Below are 26,799 nucleotides of genomic sequence, written 5' to 3'. Positions count from 1 at the left end.
GGGGGGGGGGGGGGGGGGGGGGGGGGGGGGGGGGGGGGTGCGTGGGGCCGGTCCAGAGAAAACCGCAGCGTCCGTGTGGGCTGGGGCAGGGGAAACACCTCAGCTGGGGCCTGATTCTTGTCTCCAGTGGAGCTGCCTGGGATAGAGCCTCTGTCTTCCTCTGGGGCCCTTCTGCAGTCCCCATTCATCTTGAACCAGAGCCCGAGTGTGATTCCAAGACTCCCCTTATTAAAAACAAAACAGCTTCTCCTTTGTCCCTCACCTCTCCTCACAGCCTTTTCTCTGCACAGCTGAGCTTCTCGAAAGAGCGGCCTGTTCTTGCTGTCTCCACCAGGGACCCCTGGATTCCTAGCTGTCAAGGGTCCGGGTCACTCCTCACCTTTCTGGAATGCTCGGACGCATCTGGCAGAGGTGACCGACTGTCCTGCTTGAAAAGCTGTCCTCAGTGTCCATCACAGCCCTGGCCTGGCCGTCCTCCAACCTCTCTGTTTGTTCTCTGCCCCCTCCCTGTGCCCCTCCTTCCCTCTCCCCCTTCTGTGAGGCTGACCCCAATGCCCTGTCCTTCCTCAGTGCTCTCCTCCCTCAGGGCGATATCCTCGGGAAATTATATCTGTCCCGTGGCCTCAGTCTATACTCTTGGGCAAATAGGTCCAAACCAGGCCTGGCCCAGACCTTTCCTCTGAGCTCACGACACTCTTATCCACCTGCCCACTCCACACTCCCCTTGCTCTTTGCACAGGCGTCTCAAACCAGCATGTCCAGAACGCCGCTGATGAGCCTCTCCCCAAACCTCCCCTCTGCCCGTGCTCCCCTCCCTTGAGAGGTGTCTCCGTTTACAGAAAATGACAGGAGCAGATGAAAAATTGGAAATACAGAAAAAAGAAACCGCATTTCCCTAGTCCCAGCTCACAGAGCAGCTACTTGCTGTTGGCATGTACTGACTTCCAGCCTTTCTACTATGCTTTTAAGATCTAGTTTCTCCACCTAACATTTTAGGGTAAGGATGCACCTGCTATTACCAATTCAGTGTAACTTATTTTAAAATTGTTCGGAGGGTCACCTGGGTGGCTCATTTGGTAAAGTGTCTGCCTTTGGCTCAGGTCCTGATCCGAGGGTCTTGGGATAGAGCCCCATATCAGGATCCCTGCTCGGTGGGGAGTCTGCTTCCCCCCATCCCTCTGCTGCTCCCCTCCCCAGCTCGTGCATACACGTGTGTGCGCGCACTCTCTCTCTCTCTCTGTCAAATAAATAGAATCTTTAAAATAAGAAAATATTAAAATGTTAAAAACAATAGAACTGTTTGCAACAACTAACATATTCTTTTTTTTTTTAAAGATTTTATTTATTTATTTGACAGACAGAGATCCCAAGTAGGCAGAGAGGCAGGCAGAGAGAGAGGAAAGGAAGCAGGCTCCCTGCTGAGCAGAGAGTCCACACAGGGCTCAATCCCAGGACCCTGGGATCATGACCTGAGCTGAAGGCAGAGGCTTTAACCCACTGAGCCACCCAGGTGCCCCTAACATATTCTTAACAGTACAGAAGGGGACATAGTAAAACATAAGTCTGCCTCCCACCTGGACCCCTGCCTCCTGGTTCCCTCCCCAAGGCAACTGCCCACATTTGCATACCCTTTTAATGCTACTTGGTGCCCACACAGCGCCAATCACCCTTCCTGGCCCAGAGACCAGCACCGCGCACACCCTGTTGCCCTGTTGACACCTGCCCCTTTCCCGTTAAAAATGCTGTCTTGGAAATCATTCCCTGATGGCTCGTGGAGAGCCTCATTCCCATTCCCGCCCTCTCCGTGCACTGCTGCCTGGTCAGCCGTGCTCAGGAGGCTGGCCGTCCACTGACAGACGTCTGAGTGGTCGGCAGCTGCGGCTGTTCTCTGTCAGACTGGAGGGGACACGCGCTGGGATGGCGCCAGGCCCCCGGCGAGGAGGGAAGGGGTGTGAGGGCAGTTTTGAAGGAAGAATTGATGAGGCCTGGAGTAGGCAGAGAGGTGACAAGCCTGGTGACAGGGAGGCGGGTGACAGGACTGCAGGTCCGCCGTGACTCTAGTCCTGAGCTCGTTGGTCTTGATGGGGAGGGAATACTAGAGAGATGAGAGGCCTCTCCTTCAGGCCCCAGGCTCAGGAGGGCGGGTAAGCCCAGAGGCCCGGGCCTGGGACTGAGCTCACGCAGGAGCGGGCCAAGGTGCTGGGCCCTGAGCCCGTTCTTTGCTCCCCACAGCAATGCGGGAACTCGAGTCCTGCTTCCCCACCATGGCGCAGGCCTCCTCTGTGGGCGGGAGGGGACAGGGAAAGACGGCTAGGCCGGTTGGCAGCGGAGAGGACCGAGGTGCCTCCAAAGAGGCCCCATTTGTGACCTCAGGCACTGAATTCGGACCTTGTTCCTCGACCCGGTCAGGTGTCCGCGTGGCAAGGCCTTGGATCAAGTGGGCTGTCTGGGGTCTCCTAGGCCCTGGGTACCCTGCTGGCTTTCTGCCTCTCACCCCGGGACCTGTGCTCTCCCCTGATAGGTTCTGCCCATTGTCATCTTCTTCAGCTGTGTCATGTCCATGCTCTACCACGTGGGCCTCATGCAGTGGGTGATCCAGAAGGTGAGTTCCCAGTGCCATGGGCTGGGCTGTCCCGGGACCACCTACTCATGGGGCTCATGCTCTCCCAGAAGGGCTTGTACCCAGAGCCCAGACTGTTGCTCACTTCCCAGCTCGGAGAGCCTGAACCTTCCCAGAATCGGGCCCCACACCTTCCCAGAATCCTGCTCCCAGCGTCTATACCTGTCACTCAGAGTCTACTGTTAGTCAAACACCTTCCGCAGAGTCTCCTGTCATGATCCTAAGGAGAAATGGCACCAAGTCCAATGTGATCTTTGTGTGAAGAAAGTTTGCAGAATTGAGGCCACTTTGAGAAGAAGGGAAGGAAAAGAAATCATTTGTACTGAGAAGACCTTAAGAGATGGGAGCAGTGGGCCATGTGGGCCAGACTTAGATGGTGTAACAAAGCCTGTGCTTATGTTCATAAAATGTGCAGCACGGAACCAGGATATAGGAGGTGGTACTGGGCAGGCATTGGACCTGGTGATGAGGGCAGGTCTGAGGTTTTAGCCAATTGAGCTCAGGATAATCAGTCGCAGCAGGGGACCGCCAGAAAGGCAAAACCCACTTGCATTATGGTAGGAGTGCCCAGCTCGGGGCAGGAGGGAGGCAGGTCTCTCCAAATCTAGAGCATGTGTTCAGCCAAGGGGCTATGACACCTGAAGCCTCAGGGGCCAGTGATGGGCCTAATGTCATGCCCTCTACAGGATGGTGGCAAGAAGTAGGGCTGGTGAGCTCTGCTGGGCTGGAGAAGAGAAGCGTAGGGCAGGAGGAGGTGAGGGTAGGAGAGCTGTCTCCAAATACCTAGAGAAGAAAGGTTAGGGGAAGGGAAGCCAGGGAGGTTCCTGCAGTGGGAGAGATTCCAGGGAAGCAGACTTCATCTTGATTGAAAGGGAGAACATTCTTTTTTTTTTTTTTTTTAAGATTTTATTTATTTATTTGACAGACACAGATCACAAGTAGGCAGAGAGGCAGGCAGAGAGAGAGGAAGCAGGCTCCCTGCCGAGCAGGTAGCCCAATGGGGGGCTCCATCCCAGGACCGTGAGATCATGACCTGAGTGGAAGGCAGAGGCTTTAACCCACTGAGCCACCCAGGTCCCCAAAAGGGAGAACTTTCTAATACAATGTTTCCCAAAGGCTTCTTCACAAGACTCCAGCTCCATAGTGGGTTAACACATGTTACTAGGTAAAGGGATCCCACGGTCAAATACTTCTGTGAGGCTGGGGTAGACAAATTTGAACAAGTTTTTGTGCAGGACTTCTCAGAGCCTTTACTAACCTGGTATGTATTTGATAACCTCCAAGATGTGCAAGTACAGCAATTCTCAAGTACATTGGGCCACGGAATGCTTTTGTATAGAGACAGAGAACATGCATTTTAGAAGTGTTACTGTAGTGATTAGAGCTATCCTAAGGTGAAGTGGGGGGGGGGGGGCTTCGGAAATGGTAAGCCCCCATGAGTGGAGGTGTGGAGGGAGAAATGGAGGTGAGGGTTTCCTACGCTGGGCTGGAAGTCAGAAGGAAGACTTATTAGGTGTGTCCACCTCACTCCTGACTCTCTCCTACTCGGGTCTGCGAGTGCCCACCCGCCCACAAAGAGTGCTCTGCCTCCTAGATCAGCTGGCTGATGCAGGCCACCATGGGCACCACGGCCACGGAGACCCTGAGTGTGGCTGGAAACATCTTTGTAAGCCAGGTGGGTACTGCAGCCCCCTGCCCTCTTGGTCAGCGGCAGCATCCCCAGGGAAGGTGGGTGCCCTGGGTCCCCGGAGCTAGATTCAGTCAGTGGAAGAGGCTCTCAGACCTTCTCCCAGGGTCACCAAAGGCCACTGCCCTGGGGATTCTCCGTCTGGGGAGGCGCTCTTTCCCTGGGTCGCACCGGGGAGGATGGCCTCTATCTGGCACCTTCTACCACTCTAGGCTGCGGAGGTCTTCATCAGCTCAGAGACTCACAAATCGTATAGGTGGCATCCACCTTCCTCCCTTCCAGCAGAAAAAGGCTTGAGGGTGGGAACAGCTTGCCAGGACCCCGCAATGTAAGTCAGGACTTAGAACCCAGCTGCAGCCTTCCTGGGCAGCATTCCTTACAGGACATCATTTTGTCTTCTTTTCTCCCCTTTCTTTCTGAAATGCATTTTCCAAAGTAAGTGTGACTCTGAAAGCACCTGTCAGTCCCGAGCCCCTTTCAGAAGGCCCAACCCTCCTGAGGGTGAGACCCCAGAGCCGGTTCCAGGGACCCAGCCCATTGGACCAACTTTGGAGTCACCAAAAGACATACTTGCCACAGAATGCCATGTTTGCGTCTTTTGGCTGTAGTACCGGTGTGTTGATTTCAAAGGTTTTTTAAAACCCTGTAAGGACAGATGTGCTCCTGTTTCAAATCTCTTCAAAAAAAAATTTTTTTTAAGATTCTATTTATTTCTTTGACAGACAGAGATCACAAGTAGGCAGAGAGGCAGGCAGAGAGAGAGAGAGAGGAGGAAGCAGGCTCCCCGCTGAGCAGAGAGCCCGATTCAAGGCTCCATCCCAGGACCCTAGGATCATGACCTGAGCCGAAGGCAGAGGCTTTAACCCATTGAGCCACCCAGACGCACCCCCCCCTTTAAAATGTTTAAAATGAAGCAAAAATGAAAGAAATACGGAAACACAAAAGCAATTATTTAAATGAAATGTGGCAAATGTGCTCCATGGTTTTTGCTGACAAAATACAAGTTTTCAGGTGAATGGGTTTTGGGCGATGTGGCCGTCTTCTCAGGGCACACTCTGTCCTATAAGCCCCGTGGTTTAACTACTTCAATGTCACCCAGACCCAGCTCCAGTCTGACCCACCCAACTGCCCCTTGACCTTCCACTTAGATACCTAAAGTGCATCTCAAATTCACCACACTAAGTCCAAGTAGGCAGAACCCTGATTCCCTCCTCAACACAGCTGCACACTTCCAAGCCTTTTCCTTCTCAGGAAAGGGTACCAGCATCTTCCACAAAGTTGTTCAGACAAAACTCAAGGAGTCTTCCTTCCTTCCTCAGCTTCCCAAGCTTCCAGAAGCCTCTGGCCCATTGGCAAATCCTGCCAGCTCGCCCCCAGACCCTGTCCCAGCCCTGCCCCACTGTCTCTGTCCTTCACCACTGGCTGCCCTCGTCTCTCCCACTAGACAAAGAATCCCTCCTACTCTACCTGTTTCCATTCCTGCCGCTACCCTTTGTCCTTCACGCACATGATAGAGCGACCCTTTAAAAACAGGAGCCAGACCATGCAACCCTGGCTTGCTCCCCTGCCCCTCCCCGCTCCCTGCCCCAGGGCCCTGGCTGTTCACTCCACCTGCAACGCTGTGCTACCAAACCCAGCTGATGGCACCTGTGGTCTCAGCTCTGATGTCACCTCCTTGGGATGGCCTTTGCTTGTTACTCAATTCTAAATACTCTGCACCCACTAGGCATTCGCCCGCACGTATCTCCGTAGCTTTTAGCATCGTCTATGAGACACTGTTTATCTCCTAGTTTCCTTGTTGGGTGTCCATTTCTTCCCATAGCCCACACTCCTCACTACTCCCAGGATAAAAGCTCCACGCGGTCAGGGCTCTATCTTGTTTAATCCCCATCCCTATTCTATGGAACAGTCTGGAACATAGGAGGTGCTCAGTAAGTGTTTATTAAGTGACTACATGAAGGACTCCAGGCTTCCCCAGATGCCCTGCGGTAAACACCACCAAATGCCCATCTCCTTTCTTTCTGGCAAACCCTATGGCTTCATTAAAAGCTCGGGCCTGGAGTTCCGTCTGCTTCTGGCCCCTTGCATGAACAGAGGTAATTCTCTGAATCTGTCTGATTCTCTGAGTGCTCTCCTGGGAAAGGGGGATGACTACTTCTTTCTCAGAAGGTCATGAGTGACGCATGTAAGGTGCTTGTGGGATGCCAGGACCTAGTGGGCACTTGACCCAAGGGAGCAAACCAGGCCAAGAGGAAGGGCTGGCGGTCCTTCTAGAGAGCAGGGCCAATGCCGAGGTCCAGGGAGGCCCAGCCAAGCACAAACTATGGCCCCAACCCCGTCTCTGCTGCTGGGATCCCCAGGACCCACTGTGATGTCCCCACTCCCGGGGGGCAGAGGGAGGAGACACCCTGGGGTCCACACTGGCCTGGCCAGCTCTGGCTGTCTGACATCTCTCCTGTTTGCAGACCGAGGCTCCTCTGCTCATCCGGCCCTACCTGGCCGACATGACCCTCTCTGAGATCCACGCGGTCATGACCGGAGGCTACGCCACCATTGCCGGCAGCCTGCTGGGCGCCTACATCTCTTTTGGGGTATGTCGAGCTCTCCCTTTGCTTGCTGAAAACCTCAAGAACCTGAAACCTTCCTGGGTGGGAGCCCCACACTGCCCATGGCCAGAGCAACCTAGAGTCTTCTCTCATGGGCTGTGTCCAGAACCCGGGCTGCTGTGATGCCCCTGAATGAAAGTGGGCCAGGTGGGCTGGACCCTTCCAACTTCTCACGTGGCCACTGGGGGCAAGAGGTCCCAGTGTTCCTCCTACTGAGCACACTCACGTACCAGGCAAAGTGCTAGGTATCTTGACATCCCCATTTTACAGATGAGGAAGTTGAGGCCCAGAGACTAGGTGGGATGCCCCAGCCGGGATTCGAATCCACATCTGACTCTAAGACTCCTATACACGGTCCCTCACCTGGGCTGTCCCTGGAGATCTGTCCTACTACCCCTGCCCTCTTCCCCACACCCTTGCTGGGTGCAAGTCCCTCATCTGCCCTTAAATTATTGCTTGTGCAGCTTTTGAGAGCAATGCATTTCTAGGTCAAATTCCAATGGTGTGACTCGAGCCCTCACCCCAGTCCCCATCCTGCGTGGCGAGCAGGCATGCATCTTTCCATACGTCCCTTACCAAGTGCCTGGTAATAGCCTCCTACATTTGTCCAACACTCTGTACTTCTTTGAGCTTTCACATGCAAATCTTTAAAGATCTTCATGTTTTTCTTAACCATCAAAGAAATTCTTGCTTCTTGCAGAAGCGAAGAAAGTAAAAAAAAAAACTTCAAACCCACTTCTCAAGAGAACTGCTTTTACTAGATTAGAAGATTCCAGCAGCAGTTTGACTGGGAGCTTGTTAGAAATGCAAATTCTTGGGCCCCAGCCCAGACCTGCTGAATGAGAAACCCTGGGAATGGGGCTGCCATCCCGTATTATTACAAGCCTTCCAGATGACTCTAGTGCTCAATTTGAGAACCACTGACTTAAAATTCATCATTCCAGATCGGTCTGTGTCATCATTTAAGTATCTATACCTGAATATGCATATACTTGCTTTTTTTTTTTTTTGGCTAAAAATGAGGTAATTCTACCCATGCTTTTCTGCAGTTTGATATTTTCTTGCAAAATCTGAGCATGATATGAAATCCAGAAGTATAAGGGAAAAGGCTGACAGAGCTACTAATAAAAATGAAAGGTGTCTGTATGGTGAAAGTCACAATGTTTAAAAAGTTTAAATGATTGATTAGGTGAAAATAATTCATAAATCATGAAAAGATCTTCCAGCTCACTGATGGACAAAGAAATTAAAACAATAGTAACCTCTGTTTCTTCTGGAAGATGTGTAGCATTTTATATGCCTCTACTTAAAAAAAAAAAAAAAAAAAAAAAAAAAACTTGATTTGCCAGAGAAAGAGGGAGCACAGGCAGGGGGAGCAGCAGGCAGAGGTAGAAGCAGACTCCCCACAGGGAGCCTGACTCGGGGCTCGATTCCAGGATGCTGAGGTCTGGACCTGAGCTGAAGGCAGACCCTCAGCAGACTGAGCCACCAAGAAATTCTTTATGTGCTTCTAACTGGCAAGACTATGGGACACTCTTAACAGGAGTGTAATTTGCTGTCACCTTTGGGAGAACATCTGTCAGTTCAAATACTCCTTCCCGGGTGCCTGGGTGGCTCAGTCAGTTAAGCGCCAGCCTTGGGCTCAGGTCATGATCACGGGGTCCTGGGATGGGGGTCCCTGCTTGTTGGGGAGTCTGCTTCTCCCTCTCTCTTTGCTCCTCTCCCTCTGCCCCTCCCTGCTCCTGCTCTCTCGTGCTCTCTCTCTTTCAAATAAATAATTAAAATATTTTTAAAGATACTCTTTCCCTTTCATCCGGTTAGGACTATTATGATACAGAAATATTTTCATAAGCGGTTGAAAAATGCCAAATGCCAACATTATTTGTAATAACCAATAACCCCCCCCCCCCCAAAAAAAAGGGAAGGAAAGAAAGAAAGAGCTACAGCCTAAGTGTCGTCCCTGTCATGTGCTGGGCCTCCTGGTGCCCATGCAGGGGTGTGTGTGTGTGTGTGTGTGTGTGTGTGTGTGTGTGTGTAGGTGGAATGCTAGAATGACCCACCCTGTCCCCTCCTCTGGTCCCAGATTTCCCCTGTCTTTCTCATCTCCGTTCTTCCGATTGGGCAGGGCAATGGGCCAACCTGCCCTCAGGGCACAGGGGCCACAGAGGCCACACACACACACACACACACACACACCCCCCAGCAGAGCAGCGGCTGTGGGACTTTCCCAAAAGTCCCCCTGTGCTCTGGGGTTTGGTCTTCTGGGCTTGGCCCTCTTCCAGACCAGAATCTTAGAAATCGTCTGGTTCCCACTTGTATCACCGAGGCCCAGGAGAGCCCCCCTACCCTGAACTGATTTTGGAAGGAATTGGATGTTTCAAAAATGGAAACCCACAACTTTGTTTCTGAAACTTTTGTCATGGCAGCATGTTGTGGGGGGGGGGGGGGTGGTCAGCAAAAGAAGGGCATTCTTCCCACCGTGGGAGCCTTGCTGCCCTGACCGGTCCACTTCCCTTTAGCTCAACAGAATGTGCAGAGGCCGCCAGATCTCCTGCACAGGCCCGGGTAGGAGGCCCCAGCCCCGCCCCTAGCTGGCCCAGGTGGAAAGTGCCCCCCAGACCTTCCTTTCCTCCTTCCCTCCTGGCTCTGGAAGGGCCTCTAGTATGGTATAAGAGAAGCTCTCTTCTGCCCCCACCTGGCTCTTGGCTGCCACTGCAGCAGCCCCAGGGCGGACCCCCCCCTCCCACACCACAGCAGGGACCTTACACACACCGCCCCCCCTTTCTCTCCCACCCCCAGGCAAATCCTCACTGTTTCTTTGACTCTGCCCTCAGCCCCTGAATTCCAGAAGGATCCCTCTCGCACACTCTTCCTTTCTCTCCCTTGCTATCCGAAACCCTGACCACTAGCCACACGTGGATACTGAGCTGCGAAATGTGGCTGGTCTGAGGTGAGGTGTGCTGTGAGACTTCATGCAGGACAAACGGATATATTTTATGGATAAGTTTTATATTGATTGTGTGAAGGGAAAGATAGTTTTAGATATGTTGGGTTTAGTAAAATGCGTTACCGAAAATAATTTTACCTGTTTCTCTTTACTTTTTTAATTGGCTACTAGAGAATTTAAAATCACAGACGTGGTTCTCATTGTATTTGTATTGGACGACACTGCTCTGAGGTCCCAGGGCTCCCTTGACTGAATTCTTTCATTGTGATCTTTTCATACATCTCCCTTTTCTTTTCTTTTCTTGTTTTTGTTTTTTTTTTTTAAGGGTTTTTCTTTATTTATTTGTCAGAGAGAAAGAGAGCTCAAGCAGCGTGAGGGGCCGAGGGAGAAGCCATATGGGATTCGATCCCAGGACCCTGAGATCATGACCTGAGCCAAAGGCAGAGGCTTAACCTACTGAGCCATCCAGGTGCCCCAGTAAAGTTATTTTTGATGGAGGGCTCATACCCTCTCTCCCTCTCCACATAGGACACCTTTGGGTAGAGAAGAGAAAGCTTTGAGCAGAAGTAGGCCCTGGGATTCTGGAACAGGTGTTCCTGACGGGTTGCCTGCCGGCAGGACTGGAAATGTCACAGCCTGAGATGTCGCTGGCAGTGGGGAATCCGTGTGTGGACTGACCCAGTGCCCCAGGGAGGCCAGCTGGGGCAGAACTCAGCCCTTTCCAAGCTGAAATGACCAGCCGGAGCCCTTGAGGCTCTGGCCAGGCCTGGCCCACTCAGTTTCCAGGAATGTGACACCGGTAGGATGTGTACCCTGCTCAGGCTGGCAAGGAAGAGATGACCTCCAAAGCGCAGTAGGGAGAGGGTCCTGGCTGCTGGAGGGGAAAGCCCTAGATTCCGGTTTGGCACAGTCCCCATGGGATCTGGGCAGCCCCGTGGAGGCTGGTGATGTTCCAAAGCCCAGCCTGGAACGCGGAGAGAAGACCGCTGCCCCGAGGCTGGTCTCTTCCTGCAAAGAGCGGGCCCTGCACAGCCAGGGCCTAGGACAGGTGTGCAGGAGGTGGGCGTTGGTGCTGATACTTGGGTTAAGGGGTTTCTACTCCCCACTGAAAATAAATGAAGGGGGTTTAGAAGAACAGGAAGGAAGAGCCCCTGGGTGGTTCAGTCGGTTAAATGTCCGACTCTTGATGTCGGCTCAGGTCATGACCTCACACGGAGCCTCCCCGTGGCGGCTTGACAATGCTTAGCCGTTCCCTTGAGTTAGATGTTTGGGTTGGTTCTGGTTTTTCCACTTGGTAAATAATACAGTGTTGGAAAAACATCCCATGCATCTCTGGAGCGGAAAACAGGGAAGCAGGGGCTGGGGGGCTCACTCAGTTCAGCATCCGCCTCTGGGTCAGCTCATGATCTTGGGGTCCTGGGACTGAGCCCCATAGCAGGTTCCCTGCGCAGCAGGAAGTCTATTTCTCCATCTCCCTCTGCCCCTCCCCCCCCAGCTCATGCTCTCTCTCTCCAATAAATAAAGAAAACCTTAAAACACACACATACACTCACAGGAAAGGGAAGGGTTTGAGGCCAGAGTGAGGATAATAGCTCAGGAAGGACAAATCCCTGAGGCTCAGGTTGCTGGGCCATCGTGCTGGGCAGGAATTCCGTAGCGTGTCTCCTGTGGACAGACCCAGGGCCAAAGGGGGGCCACTTTGGTAGCTCTCTGACCACAGCAGTGGGTGTGACACGCTGCCTCGAAATGGTAAGCTCCCTTCCCAGTAAGTATTCAAGACAAGAATCCTATAGAGGAAGGACATTCCTCTATCATGAGGTCAAATTAGGTCACAGTTTGGATCCATCCCAACTCCTGTCCTCTGAGCTTTGTCTGAAACCCTCACAAAGCCTTCAGGCGATGGTGGACCAACCTTCAGATGAGTGCCCCAAGGGGGACAGCCCAGAAGGGAAGGAAGAACTCTGAACTTGGAACCAAAAGACATGAAGTTTCTAATTCCTTCTCTGTCTTCCTTCTGGGCAGGTCACATTTAGTGTTGGGGAGACCCCTCAGTTTCCTTGTCCAGACAGTGGGCGAACACTACTTGCTTGGCTCCACTGATGGAAGTCCTGCAGGGAACTAGCATGTTCCGAGAATACAGCCAGAAAAGTGTCCCTACTGTCACCACTGATGACAGCAGTACTGCCAGGATGACCCAATGAGGCAGAGCATCTGTGCACCCAGCTGCCCTGGGCTGCACTCCTGTCTCTCTCTGTCTCCCAGTAAGCCTCACTCCCAACCCTGCAGATCGATGCGGCCTCCCTGATTGCTGCCTCCGTGATGGCCGCCCCTTGTGCCTTGGCCCTCTCCAAGCTGGTCTACCCGGAGGTGGAGGAGTCCAAGTTTAAGGGCACGGAAGGGGTGAAACTGACTGCAGGGTGAGCACTGCAGGAGGGTGGCCTGGGGGGTGGTACGGGGGGCATGCCACGGTGTGGGGGGGAGAGGGAGGGAGGAGGAAGGTTCTGGGGGAGAGAGAGGAGGTTCTGGGAGAGGGGGAGGAGGGAGGGAGGGACAGCAGTGTCTGGTTCTCTCAGCCCAGCCCCAGGCCCTCTCCTTGTTCACAGCCCGGCTTGTGGCTTCACTCACAAAACACTTGGACTCTGTTCCTGCATCTTAACTTCCTGGCTGCGACCAGAGGGAAAGGACCAGCAGGTCCCATGGGAGAGCAGCCTGGTGGTGTGTGTGCTGGGGAGCATCCTGGAAAGCCCCCCCCCAACCTGTTCCCCTTGCCTTGAGCCCCCCGACCAGGGGGACCACATACAGACTCAGCACCTCCCTGATTTCCCTCCCCTGCTAACACCTCTCATCACAGCCCAGCAACCACTGCGTAACATGGACTTTGTTAAAATTGTTGAGAAGGCCCTTTTGACCAGTGTGCTTGGGGACACGGCGGGCAGGTCTAGAGCAGTGCTGCCCCATGGAACTAGAGTGTGGGCCCCATCTGGAATGCTAAAGGCAAAAGAAACAAGTGATTTTAATAATATATTTAATAACATTTAATAACATAATCCAGTGTGTCTAAAATACTGTCATTTCGACATGTAATCAATATAAAACATTATTAATGAGCTATTTCATGGTTTGTTTGGGGATTTTTTCTGTCCTGAATCTCTGAAATCTTGTCTGTGTTTAGGCTTACAACACACCTCTGTGTTGACCAGCCTCCTTTCAAGTTCTCCAAAGCCCTAAGTGGCCGCTGGCAGTCCGGGCCTTTCCCTAGTGCTCGGACCAGCCCCTTCCTCCCCGCCGGGGTCTCAAAAACAAAACAAGGTCCCTCAGCTCCGAAATACTTTGTCCAGTTCCTCTCAGAGCCTACAGGATGAGGAGCCCCGCTGTGTGTGGGGACAGGCCCATCATGGTGGTTCTTGGTCCCCCAAACAGAGATGCTCAGAACCTCTTGGAAGCCGCCAGCAGCGGGGCCGCCATCTCCGTGAAGCTGGTTGGGAACATCGGAGCTAACCTGATTGCCTTCCTGGCGTTGTTGGCCTTCGTCAACGCGGCCCTCTCCTGGCTGGGAGCCATGGTGGGTGCCCAGGAGCTCAGCTTCCAGGTACCGCTTGGCTGCCCGCTTGGCCTGCAAGGGGCAGCCCAGGGCCGGGAGGGGGGCGGCCCTGAGGGACACCCGGCAGAGGCCCAGCCAGCCCTGGTCCCAGCAGCTGCCCTTGCCTTGTGTCTCAGCTCATCTGCTCCTACGCCCTGAGGCCCGTGGCCTTCTTGATGGGGGTGGCCTGGGAGGACTGCCCGGTGGTGGCAGAGCTGCTGGGGACCAAGCTGTTCCTGAACGAGTTCGTGGCCTACCAGGAACTGGCCCAGTACAAGCAGCGCCGCCTCGCGGGAGCAGAGGAGTGGGTCGGCACCAAGAAGCAGTGGATCTCCGTGAGTGTCCGGGCACCTCCCTGTGGCGGGGGCGTGATGCTGCTGCTCCCGGGCCCCGGGCAACAGCTGTCCCAGCTCCTGGACAGGCAGAGGACACCCGGAGGTGGTACCCAGCCGCCCAGTCCTAGTGCCCTGAGCGACAAGATGGCCTTGGGCTTTGCTGCCTCCTTCCGGAAGCCTCTTAGGAGGCTTCCGCCCTGTGTTGGAGCCGGCTTTTCCCACCCCAACTGTTAGAGGACAGAAACATCATTTCTGACGGATGCATTCTGACATATTTAACCAACCCCTTGCTGTTGGGCCCCTTGGGTTAATGGTCTCGTTTGGTGATTTTACGCAGTGCTAAAAGGAAGAGCTCTGTGCACCGAACTTCTCCCTCCTCTCAGCTCATTTCCTCCAGAGCTTTCCCAGATGTGGGACAACTGGACTGAATCATGTGGCATGAACCCTTCTGTGGTCGCTCCCAGTAACTTTCCCAAAGGGTGGCACCGACGGAAACCGCCCCCAGCTGGGCTGCAAGCTCTGATTTTACCGCACACCAAACAGCACCGAGCAGCCTCCTTAAAAAAAGTTGTGCTTACTTTAACAGGCAAATAATAGCTCATTGCTTTAATTTGCATCTCTGCAAGCACTTCGAAGGGGAAATATTTTTTCTTGTCTTTTAAATTATGATTTAATTTGTAAGGGAATGGAGCCTTCCGTTTAGTGAGACCACAAGCACCGATCTCCGCTTCCTCCTTATCCTTAACCCCTGTCCCCGTCTCTCTAGAGATAGTGGATGCGCTGCTCCTTTAGAACCTTTTTTTAGGAGCTTTGTTCCTCTAGCAAGTACTGGTTGAGACTGCTAGGGTACCAGGCACTCTGCTAGGCACCAGAAATTTAAAAAGGGGAAGTAGACAGATGTGGTCCTATTGTCATGGAATGTACATCTGGTGAAAAGCCCAAGGAAGCGAAGCAAAAAAAAGTAAACCACAATTTGAATGAAGTTCTACAAAGGAAACAAGAGGAGAAAACAGAAGGGTCTTCCTTGGCTGGGCTGGTCAGAAAAGCCCCCCCAAGGGTATAGCATTTAGGCCCAGACTTGGAGAGAGGCGAAGGGGCCAGGTAAAACTGGGAAGAGCATTCCAGACAAAGAAAAGACATGTGCAAAGGCCCTGGGGTTAAAAAGCATTTGTTTGGAGAACCGAAAGGAGAGAAGCACAGTTAGAGCAGGTGGTAATTGTAGCAGAGGTGGGCCGAGGAGCAGCAGAAAGTTCCTGAAGATTTGACATTTTACATTTTAAGATTCCACGAGCTGCTGTAGAGAGGGGTGATGGTAGGTGAGCAAGCAGGATGCAGGAGCCTTAATATTTTTCCATCCATTTCTGTAAACTCTTTATGTTACAAAGACATTAACCTTTTTCCATTTTATTTTATATGTATATATTTCCTAGTTTTTTCCCCCCTTATTTTTGCATTTGGGGATTTTTTCTTTTAACAGATTTTACACCAAAACTTTTCCTTTGTGATTTCTACTATAATTTCTAAACTTAGAAAGTTATCTCCATTCCAAAAATCTGGTAGGTGTTATATTCCTGAGACAATGTAGTGAAATACCTAAAATCGTGAGTTTTGCAGCCAGACGGAACTGAATTCCAGTTCTGACAGAGCCACCTTCTGGCTGTTTGAACTTTCCCAGTTACTTAAACTCTCTGAGTCTCAGTTTGCTCCTCTCCAAAATGAAAGTAATAATGCTACCTTGTAAGGATCATTATCATTTCCCTATATTTTCTATTATTTGCTGTTTAAGATATCCGTATATATCTGCTTCAGTGCTCTAGAATTGATTTTTTTTTAATATGGTGTGAGGTATGATCTAAGCTTTTTTTTTTTTTTTTTTTAAATTCCAAATCATTCCATTTGGCTCTTAACACCTCTTTCTGGGACATTAGATAACTGTTTCATTGGGAGGGGAAGGAGAATTACTTTGCTTAAATTCTGGTACTCCCCCCACACTGTGTGACCCCTACAACAGCCCTTCAGACAGGTGCTGTCATTCCCATGCTGCAGACAGAGCCAGCAAATCGTCAAGAGGCTACTGACTTGCTCAGTGTGGTCATAGGTGGGGACACGCGTAGAGCCCAGCCGGCTGGGCTCTCAGGGCCTCACTGTCTTCGGAAGCTACACTCCTTCCTCTCTCAGCCTGAAAGCACCTGCAGGAAGACAAACTCTTGTCTACAGGATTCGGAAAGCCAATTCACCAAGTGCCCCCGGGGCCCAGGACATAGTAGGGCCAAAGCCACAGGGCATGGCTACCCTGAATCGGACCCCGAAGGGCTGGCAATTAAGGGAACTAAAGGGCATGGGAAGGGGGCTATTTCTCAGGCAGTACGGCCTGAACGGACCTAGAGGCCAGTTTGCAAGGCCTGGGATTGGGGGTTGGCAAGCACTGTGGGCCGCAAAGATCAAAGACACACAGGGGTGGATGCAAGTAGGGCAGGGAGTCAGGGTGGGAGTCAGGGTGCTGTGGGGGTGTCCGGCCCCATGCGAGGGGCAAGGCCATCCTCACTGCTCTTCTGTTTTCTCAGGTCAGAGCAGAAATCCTCACGACCTTCGCCCTCTGTGGATTTGCCAACTTCAGTTCCATTGGGATCATGCTGGGAGGCCTGAGTGAGTCCTGGGGGCCTCCCGAGCACCCTGGGCGGTCGGGGCCCTGGCTCTGAGACAGCCTTCTGGGGGATCGTTAGGTCTCAGTCCTCCTGTGTGTCCAGGGTGGGGCCTGAGCAAGATGGTTGTGGAGGCTCCTCCCAGTCCCAGGAGACCTTTGTGGCCCCGGGACACCCCAGGGATTAGCACCTGGCTCAGGAGTCTGGGGAGGGAGGGAAGGTGCAGGGCTGGCCTGTCCCCTGAGGCTTTGGCCTGCCGGTTCCCATGGTTCCCATACCCGTGGTGGACAGGCAGCCCTGGTGAGACCTAGGGAGAGCCCTGCACGGTTCTGAGCAGCTCCACTCCTCACTGATCCCCTGCCCGGTGGTGTAACCATGCCATTTTACAGGGAAGGAAACTGGTCATGGAGAAGGGAAGTCATGGCCCCAGTCACTCAGCTCCTAGTGGCTGAGCCTGCATTGACTCCCAGCTCTGCCTGACCGAAAACTACATCTGCCTCTGATGTTGGCCGGTGTGGGGTGCTACCTGGGGGCCCAAGTCAGGCCAAGGAGGACTCCCGAACCCCATAGGCGGTCAGGAGGACGACATCTATCCCTCCGGCTGCCCAGAAGGGGAAGGGGAGCCAGCAGAGGCATCCAGAGGTGCAGACTGTGGGCCGAGGGCTTCCTGGCCCTCAACACCCATTTCCTCGCAGCCTCCATGGCTCCCCAGCGGAAGAGCGACTTCTCCCAGATAGTACTCCGGGCGCTCTGCACGGGGACCTGTGTGTCCCTGGTGAATGCCTGCGTGGCAGGTGAGTGCTGGTCTGTCCAGGGTGGGACACCGGGGCTCCAGCTCTCTGGAAGTTCCCGGCAGGAGTGGGGGTGGGGGGACAGACCCTGCCCACCAGCTGTCTTCCCTGCCCAGGGATCCTCTATGTGCCCCGGGGGGCGGCCGACTGCATGACCCTCCTGAACACAACCATCGGCAGCAGCAGCTTTGAGGTGTACCAGTGCTGCCGTGAGGCCTTCCAGAGGTGAGGCCTGGGCTGGGGGCTCTGGGGCCCTGACAGTGACGGGGTGCAGAGAGCCCAAGTGCCTCGGGGGTGCCTCTGGCTCTGGGGCGAGGTGTAGGAAGGCTCAGGCCGTGGCTGATGTGGGGCTTGAAGAGCGGACTTGGAGAGGAAGGGTGGACCAGAGGCATGAAGCAACTTTCCCAGGGTTGCACAGCCCTTTGTGGCCAGCCGAGCCAGGCCTGGAGCCAAACCACAGCCTTTGCTTCTTTGTAGCCCCAGCCCAGCGGTCAGCCAAGAGGCCCTGGACGTCTGCTGCCGATTCTACAACGACACGATCTGCGTGTAGCGGGGACAGCCTGTTTTTGGCCTCCTGGGGGCTACTCTTCCCCATGACACGGCTGTCCCCACCTTTCTCTCTCCAGGACCCCCCTGGTGGAGGCCACGGGGCTGAGACTCCCCTGGGTCACATGGTTGGGAAGGAAGGATGGGGCGAGCGGGCTGGGACTGGGTGGTGTGGACATAGTGATGGCTGCCCCCGGTCTTTGCCCCCTTCCTGCTCCCTCCCGAAATGCGAGTTCTCAGGGTCACCTCTGCCTCCTCTTCTCTCCCCTCCATATGCAAACAGCACCCTGGTAGTCTCTGTCTCCCCACTGTGCGTCTCTCCCATGCACCCTTCCCTCCAGGTATGGGGTCCGTCACCCTGAGCTTTGCACCCTCCCTCCTCTCACACTGGAATCTTCTGTGGCTTGCCCGGGCAGACGGGTTCTCCTGGGAACCCCTTCCTTTCTTTCAGAGGCTCCCCTGCTGCCTTTGCCCTAAGCATTCCCAAACTGGTGTCCGTGGAACACTGCCCCATGAGGTGTTCAGAAGGTTCCATGACACACCAGGCTTGGAAAACACCGGGCTAAATAAAGCTAGATGGGTTTTTCTTTAGGGTTTGTCTTTGTTTTACAGTGGACTCCCCAGTCTTGATCAAGATGTGATAGGAGACGTTTTCCAATTTTTTTTTTTTAACTCTAAGAACCTTTTGGACAGGAGCATCTCTTAGGGATCCCATGGAACACAATTAAATAGTGATTAATGTTCGACCTGCTTTACATAATCATGACCCTCTCAACTGTTTATGCGGTACTATGTGCCAGGTACTGTTCTGGGTGCTTCGTACATTCTCCGTCAACCTTAACAACAGCCTTAGGAAGTCAGGTACTATTATTATCCCTGGTTGAGGAATCAGAGGCCCAGAGAAGTTAAGTAACTTGCCCAAAGCAACACAGCTAAGAAGAGGAAGAGGCAAGATTTGACCACGGGCCTTCCAGCTTTCACAAGTGGTGTTTAATCCCTGGGCTAGGCTGCCGGCATCAAAGGAACTGGGCTGTGAGACTTGCCCCAGACCTCCTCCCCTGGCCCTTCCTCCTCAGCCCACGTCTGCCACTCCAGGCGCCCAGGCTTCGCACGTGTTACCTGCCTCTGAGCCTTTGTTCCTGGCATCCCCGTCATCCAGCAGGCCCTGTCCCTGTCCCTTTTGCCCGTGCTACTCCTGCCTTACCTCTCATCTCCCAGCGGCTTTGGCAGAGTGACCTGCGATGCCCCTGTCCCTGTGACCGCTGGGCCGCTGCTCCGTCACTCACCCGTGTCACCCCAGGCTTCCCCGTTGCAGGCAGCCCTGGGCCGAGGTGGGGAGAATACGTGTTCTCAGCTCAGCACTGCTCTGATCAAGGGGCAGGCCCAGAAGGGCTCCTCGGCCATTGGACTTTCCCTCCACCCCCATGCCCCTTGCTTCTCACTGGGCACCTGCAGAAGTCGGGGGCCCTTTGAGGGTAGGATGGCCAACTCCTGCTGGTGCCGGATATGTCTGAGGCGGCAGCTCTGATGCATTCCTACCCCATCAAGATTGGCACAACCCCCTCTACTGGCCCCTTCCACGGCCGTGACAGACATTGCTAATTGATCGCAGCACTCCCACACCGAGTCCAGCAGGACCTCCAGAATCCCCATCCGAGTGGGGCTGAAGGATTCCACCACCAAGGGATTCAGGGTGCCTTTTGGGGAGAAAACTATTTGTTGCCCCTGTACTGAGAAGTAGACAGTAAGAACCCGAGTTACCATTGATATTATGTCACTGGGCTGGGAAGGGCTGGGGTTCTTACGAAAGACTCTGGAAACAAAGGAAACAAAGGGTGTTGAAGCAGAGAAGGATCCTCGCAAAGAAGGAGACCTGTGTCCGGGATCTGTCCGCTCCAGGATTATGCACTGCTCGTTGATTCAGCCAGGGAATGTCCGTGGAGCGCCCGCCACAAGGTACGGCAGGCTGGGTGGCTTAAGCAGACTTTAGTTTTGTCCTCGTTTTGGAGGCTGGAAGCCCAAGTTCAGGGCATTGGCACGATCAGTGTCTAGTGACGTCCCCTTGCTAACTTGCAGATGGCCTCCCATGGCAGAGAGAGACAGGGAGACAGCAAGCTCTCGGTGTTTCTTCTTGTAAGGGCACCCATCCCACCACGGGACCACCACCCTCATGACCTCATGGGACCCCACTGTCATCCCCGAGGCCCCATCTCCAAACACCATCGCCTTGGAGGTGAGGGCCTCAGTACACCATTCAGTCTGTAACACCTAACAAGTGCAAGTTCTGAACTAGATGGGAACAGCAGAGAACCAAAAGCTGAGAAGCTGAAGAACCAGCTTCGAGAAGAAGTTGGCTGGGAAGGGTGCCCCCCAGACACAGGAGCTGACTCCCAGGAGGTAACCTTGAGAAGAGGGAGGGGAAAGATCTTCAGCGCCACTCCTCAGGTGTCCCCAGGTGGCGTGGCTGATGGCATTTTTCAAGGCTCTTAGTATATTGGAAAGTGAAAATAATACCAGAACAGGATTACACATACTGTGATTTATACTGTCATATATTTGAACACAGAACACACTGTAATACTGGGTTATCCCCAAGGTAATGACAGGATTTATTTTCAGCTACAGCCCAACCAAAGAGTCTAAGAAGCCATTTTTATTAATCTCAAAAATCTCACTGTGATTGTCTGTTTTTATACATTAGGTTTCTTGAAATCTGTAGGTTCTGTGCCTTTCTGTTTTTAGTGTAATAGCAAGCCCCATAGAAGATCTAATGATTAGGTTAAAGAAAGTCCTGGTGGGGTGGTCTGCTGATGAATTTTTTCAGCCAGCGTGACTATGTGAATGACCTAATTTGGAGATGTCAGCAGAGGTCTACATTGGAAAACAAAAAAGTCTATATGGGAAAGCCCGCGTGGAAGTGAGGCTCTGCCCGCTGCTGCCCCCTGCATGTGCCCGGCCACGAGCGAAAGGAATCGAATGGGCTTCAGTCATGGAAAGGCCTGAGGCCTGGAACACGGTGAGAGCAGACCTCTCCCAACTGTCCAGGGAGCTGACAGCAGACTTGGGGGCGGGAAGGATGCTCTCCCCAGGGTGCCACCGAGGGGCTATCCAGCCTGGGGGGTGGGGGGGAGACGGGGCAGGAGGAATGCTCCATAGGGAGAGGTCACACCATGAGCTGGGGCCGGGGGCGGGGGGCAGTGAGGCCCCGGCCTCCGCCTCCCATGCAGGGGGACAAGCACATGTGGGTGTGAGTGAGGGGAAGGGAGAAGCCCCACGACCCAGACCCCATGTGAGGCGCGCACACAGTGTGGCCCACAGTCTGTGCTGAAGACCATTTCCCCCAATCCCGCCTTGAACTCCTCCTGTATAACAGACAACAGAAGTTAGCTACTAGGAAAATAGGACCTACAAGCCCCGGTTCTCTGTTGTCAGCTTCAGCAAACATTCAGTGCCTTGTCAAATTGTCCCGCATGTCAGCTTCTCTATTCATTTATTTATTTGAAAAATTTTTAATTAAATTTAAATTTTTTAAAAATTGCATAGACAGTAGAATCCCAAATAATTTATGCAAATACTTCCCTCAAGGGGTGGGGCAGAGGCTCCTAACCCTTAAAAGTGAGGTGGGCTTAGTGACTTGCTTCCGAAGACTACGGTAAAGAAATGGGGGGAGTAAGAAAGTAACTTTGCTGTGGAGAAAAATCTGGTAAACACTTCCTTAGCCAGGTGATTATGGTTAACATAATCAGTGACAAATCCAGGTGATAACACACATCCTTGATTTGCTGTGTTGAGAGCAACACTACACCTCTGTGGCCTTTCTCTTCAAAGCCCGTAACCCTGGTCTGAGCATGAGAAAAACATCAGACAAACTCAGCTTGAGAGACAGGCTACGAAACCTCGGACCAGGAATCCTCAAAGCAGTCAGGGTCATGAGAAGCAGAGAAAGTCTGAGAAACTGTCCCCTCCCAAGGAGCCTAAGAAACATGATGACTCCGTGTAATGTGGTATTACAGGGGGTGGACTGCATCCCCCTCCAAAAGATCTGCCCAAGTCCCAGCTCTCAGTACCTGTGGTTGTGACCTTAGGTGGAAATAGGGTCTTATAGACGTCATTAGGTTAAAAATCTCAAGAGGAGATTATTCTGAATTTAGGATGAGCCCTAAATCCAGTGACTGGTGTTTTTATAAGAGAAAGGAGAGGGAAATTTGAAATACACAAAGGAGGGGCGCCTGGGGGCTCAGTCTTTAAGTGTCTGCCTTTGGCTCCGGTCATGGTTCCTGGGTCCCGGGATCGAGCCCCGCATCGGGCTCCCTGCTCGGCGGGAGGCCTGCTTCTCCCTCTCCCACTCCCCCTGCTTGTGTTCCCTCTCTTGCTGTGTGTCTCTGTCGAATAATTTTAAATAAATAAATAAACAAGTAAATAAAATCAATCTTCGAAATACACCAAGGAGTCCATGTGAAGATGCAGGCGGAGAACGGAGTCATCCCTTGAAGACAGCCCCCACCGTGGCAATGAGCGGGGGAACAGCTGGAGCCACTCTCCCTTGGAGCCTGCGGAGGACTCGTGCCCTACAGGGTGAGGACTTCTGACCTCCAGAACCATGAGCGCATGGTTTCCGGGTTTGTGGCGACTTGTGGTGGTGGCCCCGGGAAACAGATACAGGTGTCGTGGGTGGGATCCTGGCACAGAAAGAGGACGGTAGAGAAAAGCCAATGAAACCCCATTCAGGCACGGAGTTTAGATACAAATACATTAACCTCAGCTTGTTCCCTGTGACAATGTGCTACAGTAATGGAAGAGGTTAGCAAGAGGGGACCCTAGGGACCGGCTGTATGGGGGCCCCATGCTCTTTGTGCAGCCTCTTTCTCTATGCATCTAAAATTATTCGAGAAAATGAAGAGTTTATTTTAGAAACGGCATCAACACAAGTGCAAGGTGACTTGTAATTCAGCCTGGGGGCGGCTCTGATCTAGACTATGCGTGTCCCAGCAGGCAGCCCACCCGAGACTGCCAAGTGACCTTGAGCATTTCTTCCTTTTCCACCACTTCTCCCCGTGGCCCTGCTGTCACCTCTGCCACCCCCTCTCCATAGTTCCAGCTCGTGACTCCTGCTGAAGATGAATTAGTCCCGCCCTCCTTATGGCCACATAAAGAATATCATCTGCTTGAAATTACTTTTGACTCAGAATCAGTGAGTGCTGAGTTTGGACAGGACCCTCAAGATCAGTTGGGGAGTATCTGCCCTCCCAACTGTTCTGAGAACGTTAACATCCCCCTGCATGGTTGGTCTCTGTCAACAATGATTTTATGTTCGAATCATGAGACTCTACCCCCGCAACCGCCTGTGATCGAACCAGGACTGAACACCAGACTCGGGGGGAGCCAAACCCGGAGTCTTGCCAATGGCCCCTCAGATTCTCAGGAAAGAATGTGAACTAAAAAAATCTAGCAGCAGAGCTGGTAGCTGAGTCACCGCAGTGGGGTAGGCTCCGAGCTGATCTCATTCCTGTCCCTCCAGGAGTCTAGGGGCTCGGCTCAGCTCTCACTGTTGATGAGAGCTGAATTCTTTACAAAAATCCCCTCTAATCTGAGCTGATGCGAGAAGGTTCCTTTTGCTTTGCCATCAAAAGGATACTGCCCAGGCCAGCCACTTTGTTGAAACACTCATTCTGCTTGGAGTCAAGCGGTTATTATTGCTTGAATACCACCAAAACCAGACGCTCACTACCTGTCCGGGCAACCCAGTTCAGGTCGGACAGCTTCTTACAAGGTCCTTTTTGATTTTGTATCAAAAAGAGTTTCACTTTGATCTCAGTTTTGCCATTCTGGGCCATTTGGAACAAGGGCCACCTCATGGATGTATCTTTGTTTGTTTAAGTTTAGATTTATTTACCAAAGGGATGCTTGTTCATGGGCTTTAAAAATCAAATCTTGCAGAAATCTTACAGACGTGCTCTCATCCCTTTTCCACCCGGCAGCTCTTCAACTGTTGGAAGATGGCACGGATCCAGGCTTCCCTTTTCTGAGTAGGACCCTTAGTCCTTTCCTTTGTCTCCGACACAGCACATAATGCTTTCAAAATTTGCCCCAGACCTGACTCTTAGCTGTTCTGCGTTCATATGCAGACAGTGCATGAGTCATGAGCGAGTTCCAGATTGATGCCAGAGCGCAGGGTGAGAAATATGATCTCATGGGTGAAACCAAGATGGTGTGATGGGATCAGAGCCTGGAGGTAGCCTAGGGAGGATATTTAGAAGAGGCAGACCTCTAAGGAGAGTGTAAGAAGCTACATGCCGGCTCCAGAAACACTCCACGCCACGGGCTGGCATGTTGAGGGTGAAATGTCCTGGGGGGAGGAGAGAATTGGAGAAAGTCCTGTCCCAGAGCACAAATGGGATGATTTCCATCCCCGGAGGTAAAGGGAGTCGCTGCTTTTTCTTTTTCTTTCTTCTTTTTTAAGATTTCTATTGTTACGTAATCTCTACACCCAACATGGGGCTCGAACTGATAATCCTGAGACCAAGAGTCGCTCGCTCTGCTGACTGAGCCAGCCAGGTCCTTGTCAGGACCAGGTTCTGACAAGGCGGTGGACGGATGGAGTGGGAGGAGCCAGGGTAGCAGAGACCTTGTGCCTGGAAGGGAAGGGGAGGTGGGCACGGCCGGGCCCTGAGTCACACTGAAGATAAAGGCCACCAGGAAGAAGACTCTGGGGGGACAGTCGGCTCTTGAATGGAACTCTGGCTGTGCTGCAGGAACAACCCCAGTGAGGAGCGCAGACAGAGACAACAGAAGAAATCAACAAGATTATGAATGAGTAGCAGGAACCTGGCTCAGAAGCTCAGAGTTGTAAAATAACAGGCATCAAGATCTGACCCAAGGACACATGACCCAGCGCAGGCAAGACAGCTGCTTGTCCTCCCAAAGTTCTTCTCCCCTTTCCCGTAGCCATCACGAAAGGTCTAGCGGGGGGAATGGCTGGCTGGCGTGAAGACCACATTTCCCAGTTTTCCTCGCAGCTGGGTGTGGCCATGGGACTAGGGTCCAGTCCTTGCCTGCTTCTGAGCAGCCCCCAGATCATGCCCTTGGGGAAGGGGATAGCAAGCTTTCTCTTAAAGGGCCAGATAGGAAATATTTTAGGCTTTGCGGTCTGTACTAACCCTTTTGCAACTACTCAGCTCTGTCCTCGTAGTATGAGAGCAACCTGCCGGCAATCCACAAATGAGAGCGGCTGTGCTCTGACCGAAGTCTGGAGTCGGCTGACCCCTGCCTGAGATGAAGGGGCTCATTGTCCCCGGTATGTTTCGGTGTTGCTCCATGCCATTTGGAATACGGATTGGAAGATGAACCCACTTAGATGGAAACAAATTCCACACCGTAGGGATGGGGCAACCACAGGTTAGGTGGAGCCTGGGCCTCTGGTGGCTTGGCTGAACAGGGTGCCGTGACAGTGCAGACCCCATGTGACCCAGCAATGCTGTTTCTCTTGTTTATGGCATCATCTGGTGTGTCTGTGACACATGCCCTGCCAACGGACAGGAACAAGACGTGGCAGGAAAGAGCGGGTTGGCCTCTTCCCCGCGGGGGTCCTGATGAACAAATGGGAGACAGGACATGACTCCCCGGGTGCCTGACATCCCTGGCATTCTTGATCCTCTGACGGTTTGGAGCTGGTGAATTCCACCGGAGCCCTAAATAGGACCGTTCCCTGTGACAAAGTCCAAATCTGGAATGTACCACCCACCTGCCACCAAGATTTAGATGGAAGAGCGGGCCCTGACACACGTGAGTGGGAATGTGGAGAGAGAGCCACGTGCCCAAACTGCAAAATTTTCCAAGTCAGCTTCGTTCCCCTTAAAAATAAAACTGCCAGTTATTTCACCAGGAAGAGAAGGGTTTATTCGAGAAGACCAGAGAATGGCAACCCAGAACACGCAAGAACAAAGGAGAGGTACGCTCTTGTGTAGAGGAAAGGCCATGGTAAACACGAGGTCCGTCAGCGTCCCCTGGGAGCGGATGCAGGGCGGCTTCTCATGGCGGGAGCGTCCGTCACTGGCTGGGCTGCGGTGGGGGGAGGAGGAGAGCCTTGCCTCCTCCTGATGCGGCAGCGAAGTTGAAACCACGTACAAGGTGAATGAGGTCCGTCTCCTCCTGTGGGATCTGCAGGAGAGCTCCCCTGTCCCCACCACCTCCCGACTCATTCTACTGAAGGCCCCCTCTCTGGATTTTCCCAGCTTCATGGCAGGAAAGCACCAGCAAGAGACAGAAGGAAAGAAGGGGCAAGGCAGGGTCCCATCAGCTTCACTCCTCAGACCACAGATGCGGGGAACAGGAAGGAGGCTGACCAGCCAGGCAGAATGAGTTCAAGTACAATGACCCGGGCCACGCGTAGCCCAGCCCATAACGCAGCCTCTGCCCAGAGAGATCTTGGCCTCCTCCTCTTGGAGAACAGCGAGATGGAGCTAGAAGAAGGACCTTCCTTCCCAGTCCCCAGCCAGCTCCCCCCGCACACGCCACACGTTGCAAAGTGTAGGCGCAGCGTAAAAGAACAAGGAAAAGGTCATTCCAGAAAGACTAGAACACACCTCATGTCCTCCTGCAGGTTTATGTCACTCGCTCTGCCTTCTCTCCACACAGACACCTTCCCTGTCTTTCCACGACCCTGGCGTCTCGTCTGTAAGAGAGGCGGGGCACAACCACGGGTCACGGCTGTCCACGGTCTGGCACACAGAATGTCACCCATTCCAGGGTGTCAGGTGACAGCCGGAGCCCTCAGCCGCGGGGAAGCGAGCTCGGGGAGGCGGGGGCCCTCCAGCCGGCCACCCCGAATGACCAAAGACACAGTTTTCCCCAAGGAAACCGTTTCTGTTTTTCTTTCCATGAAAAAAAAGAAGTCATTTAGGGACGGGACGGGAAACTCACTTTATAAACTAAAGATGGCTTTTATCTCCGCAGCTTAGCTTCTGAATAAGATTCTTTTCTACTTTTAGAGACATCGTTTGTTTATGTTCTAACCAAACTATTTTTTCCCCCGAAGCCAACGCCTCA

The 26,799-nt window shown here is 53.0% G+C and overlaps 1 protein-coding gene across 8 annotated transcripts in view; it reads left to right on the top strand.

Annotated features, from left to right (window-relative positions):
- SLC28A1 (solute carrier family 28 member 1) overlaps nt 1-18,345 on the top strand; it is a 44,417-nt gene extending 26,072 nt beyond the window's left edge. For all 8 annotated transcript variants that reach the window (XM_059371517.1, XM_059371518.1, XM_059371510.1 and 5 more), the window contains 10 exons: nt 2,522-2,602; nt 4,215-4,295; nt 6,773-6,898; nt 12,147-12,277; nt 13,281-13,449; nt 13,578-13,775; nt 16,340-16,421; nt 17,113-17,211; nt 17,325-17,433; nt 17,686-18,345. In XM_059371517.1, coding sequence (XP_059227500.1) covers nt 2,522-2,602; nt 4,215-4,295; nt 6,773-6,898; nt 12,147-12,277; nt 13,281-13,449; nt 13,578-13,775; nt 16,340-16,421; nt 17,113-17,211; nt 17,325-17,433; nt 17,686-17,758 — 1,149 coding nt within the window. In that variant the 3' untranslated portion in view covers nt 17,759-18,345. The remainder of the gene's footprint in view (nt 1-2,521; nt 2,603-4,214; nt 4,296-6,772; nt 6,899-12,146; nt 12,278-13,280; nt 13,450-13,577; nt 13,776-16,339; nt 16,422-17,112; nt 17,212-17,324; nt 17,434-17,685) is intronic.
- The last annotated feature ends 8,454 nt before the right edge of the window (nt 18,346-26,799 follow it).

This window comes from Mustela nigripes, chromosome 13 (assembly GCF_022355385.1).
Source record: "Mustela nigripes isolate SB6536 chromosome 13, MUSNIG.SB6536, whole genome shotgun sequence".
NCBI classification, from domain to species: Eukaryota; Metazoa; Chordata; class Mammalia; order Carnivora; family Mustelidae; genus Mustela; species Mustela nigripes.
This window is presented reverse-complemented; position numbering and strand designations above follow the sequence as displayed.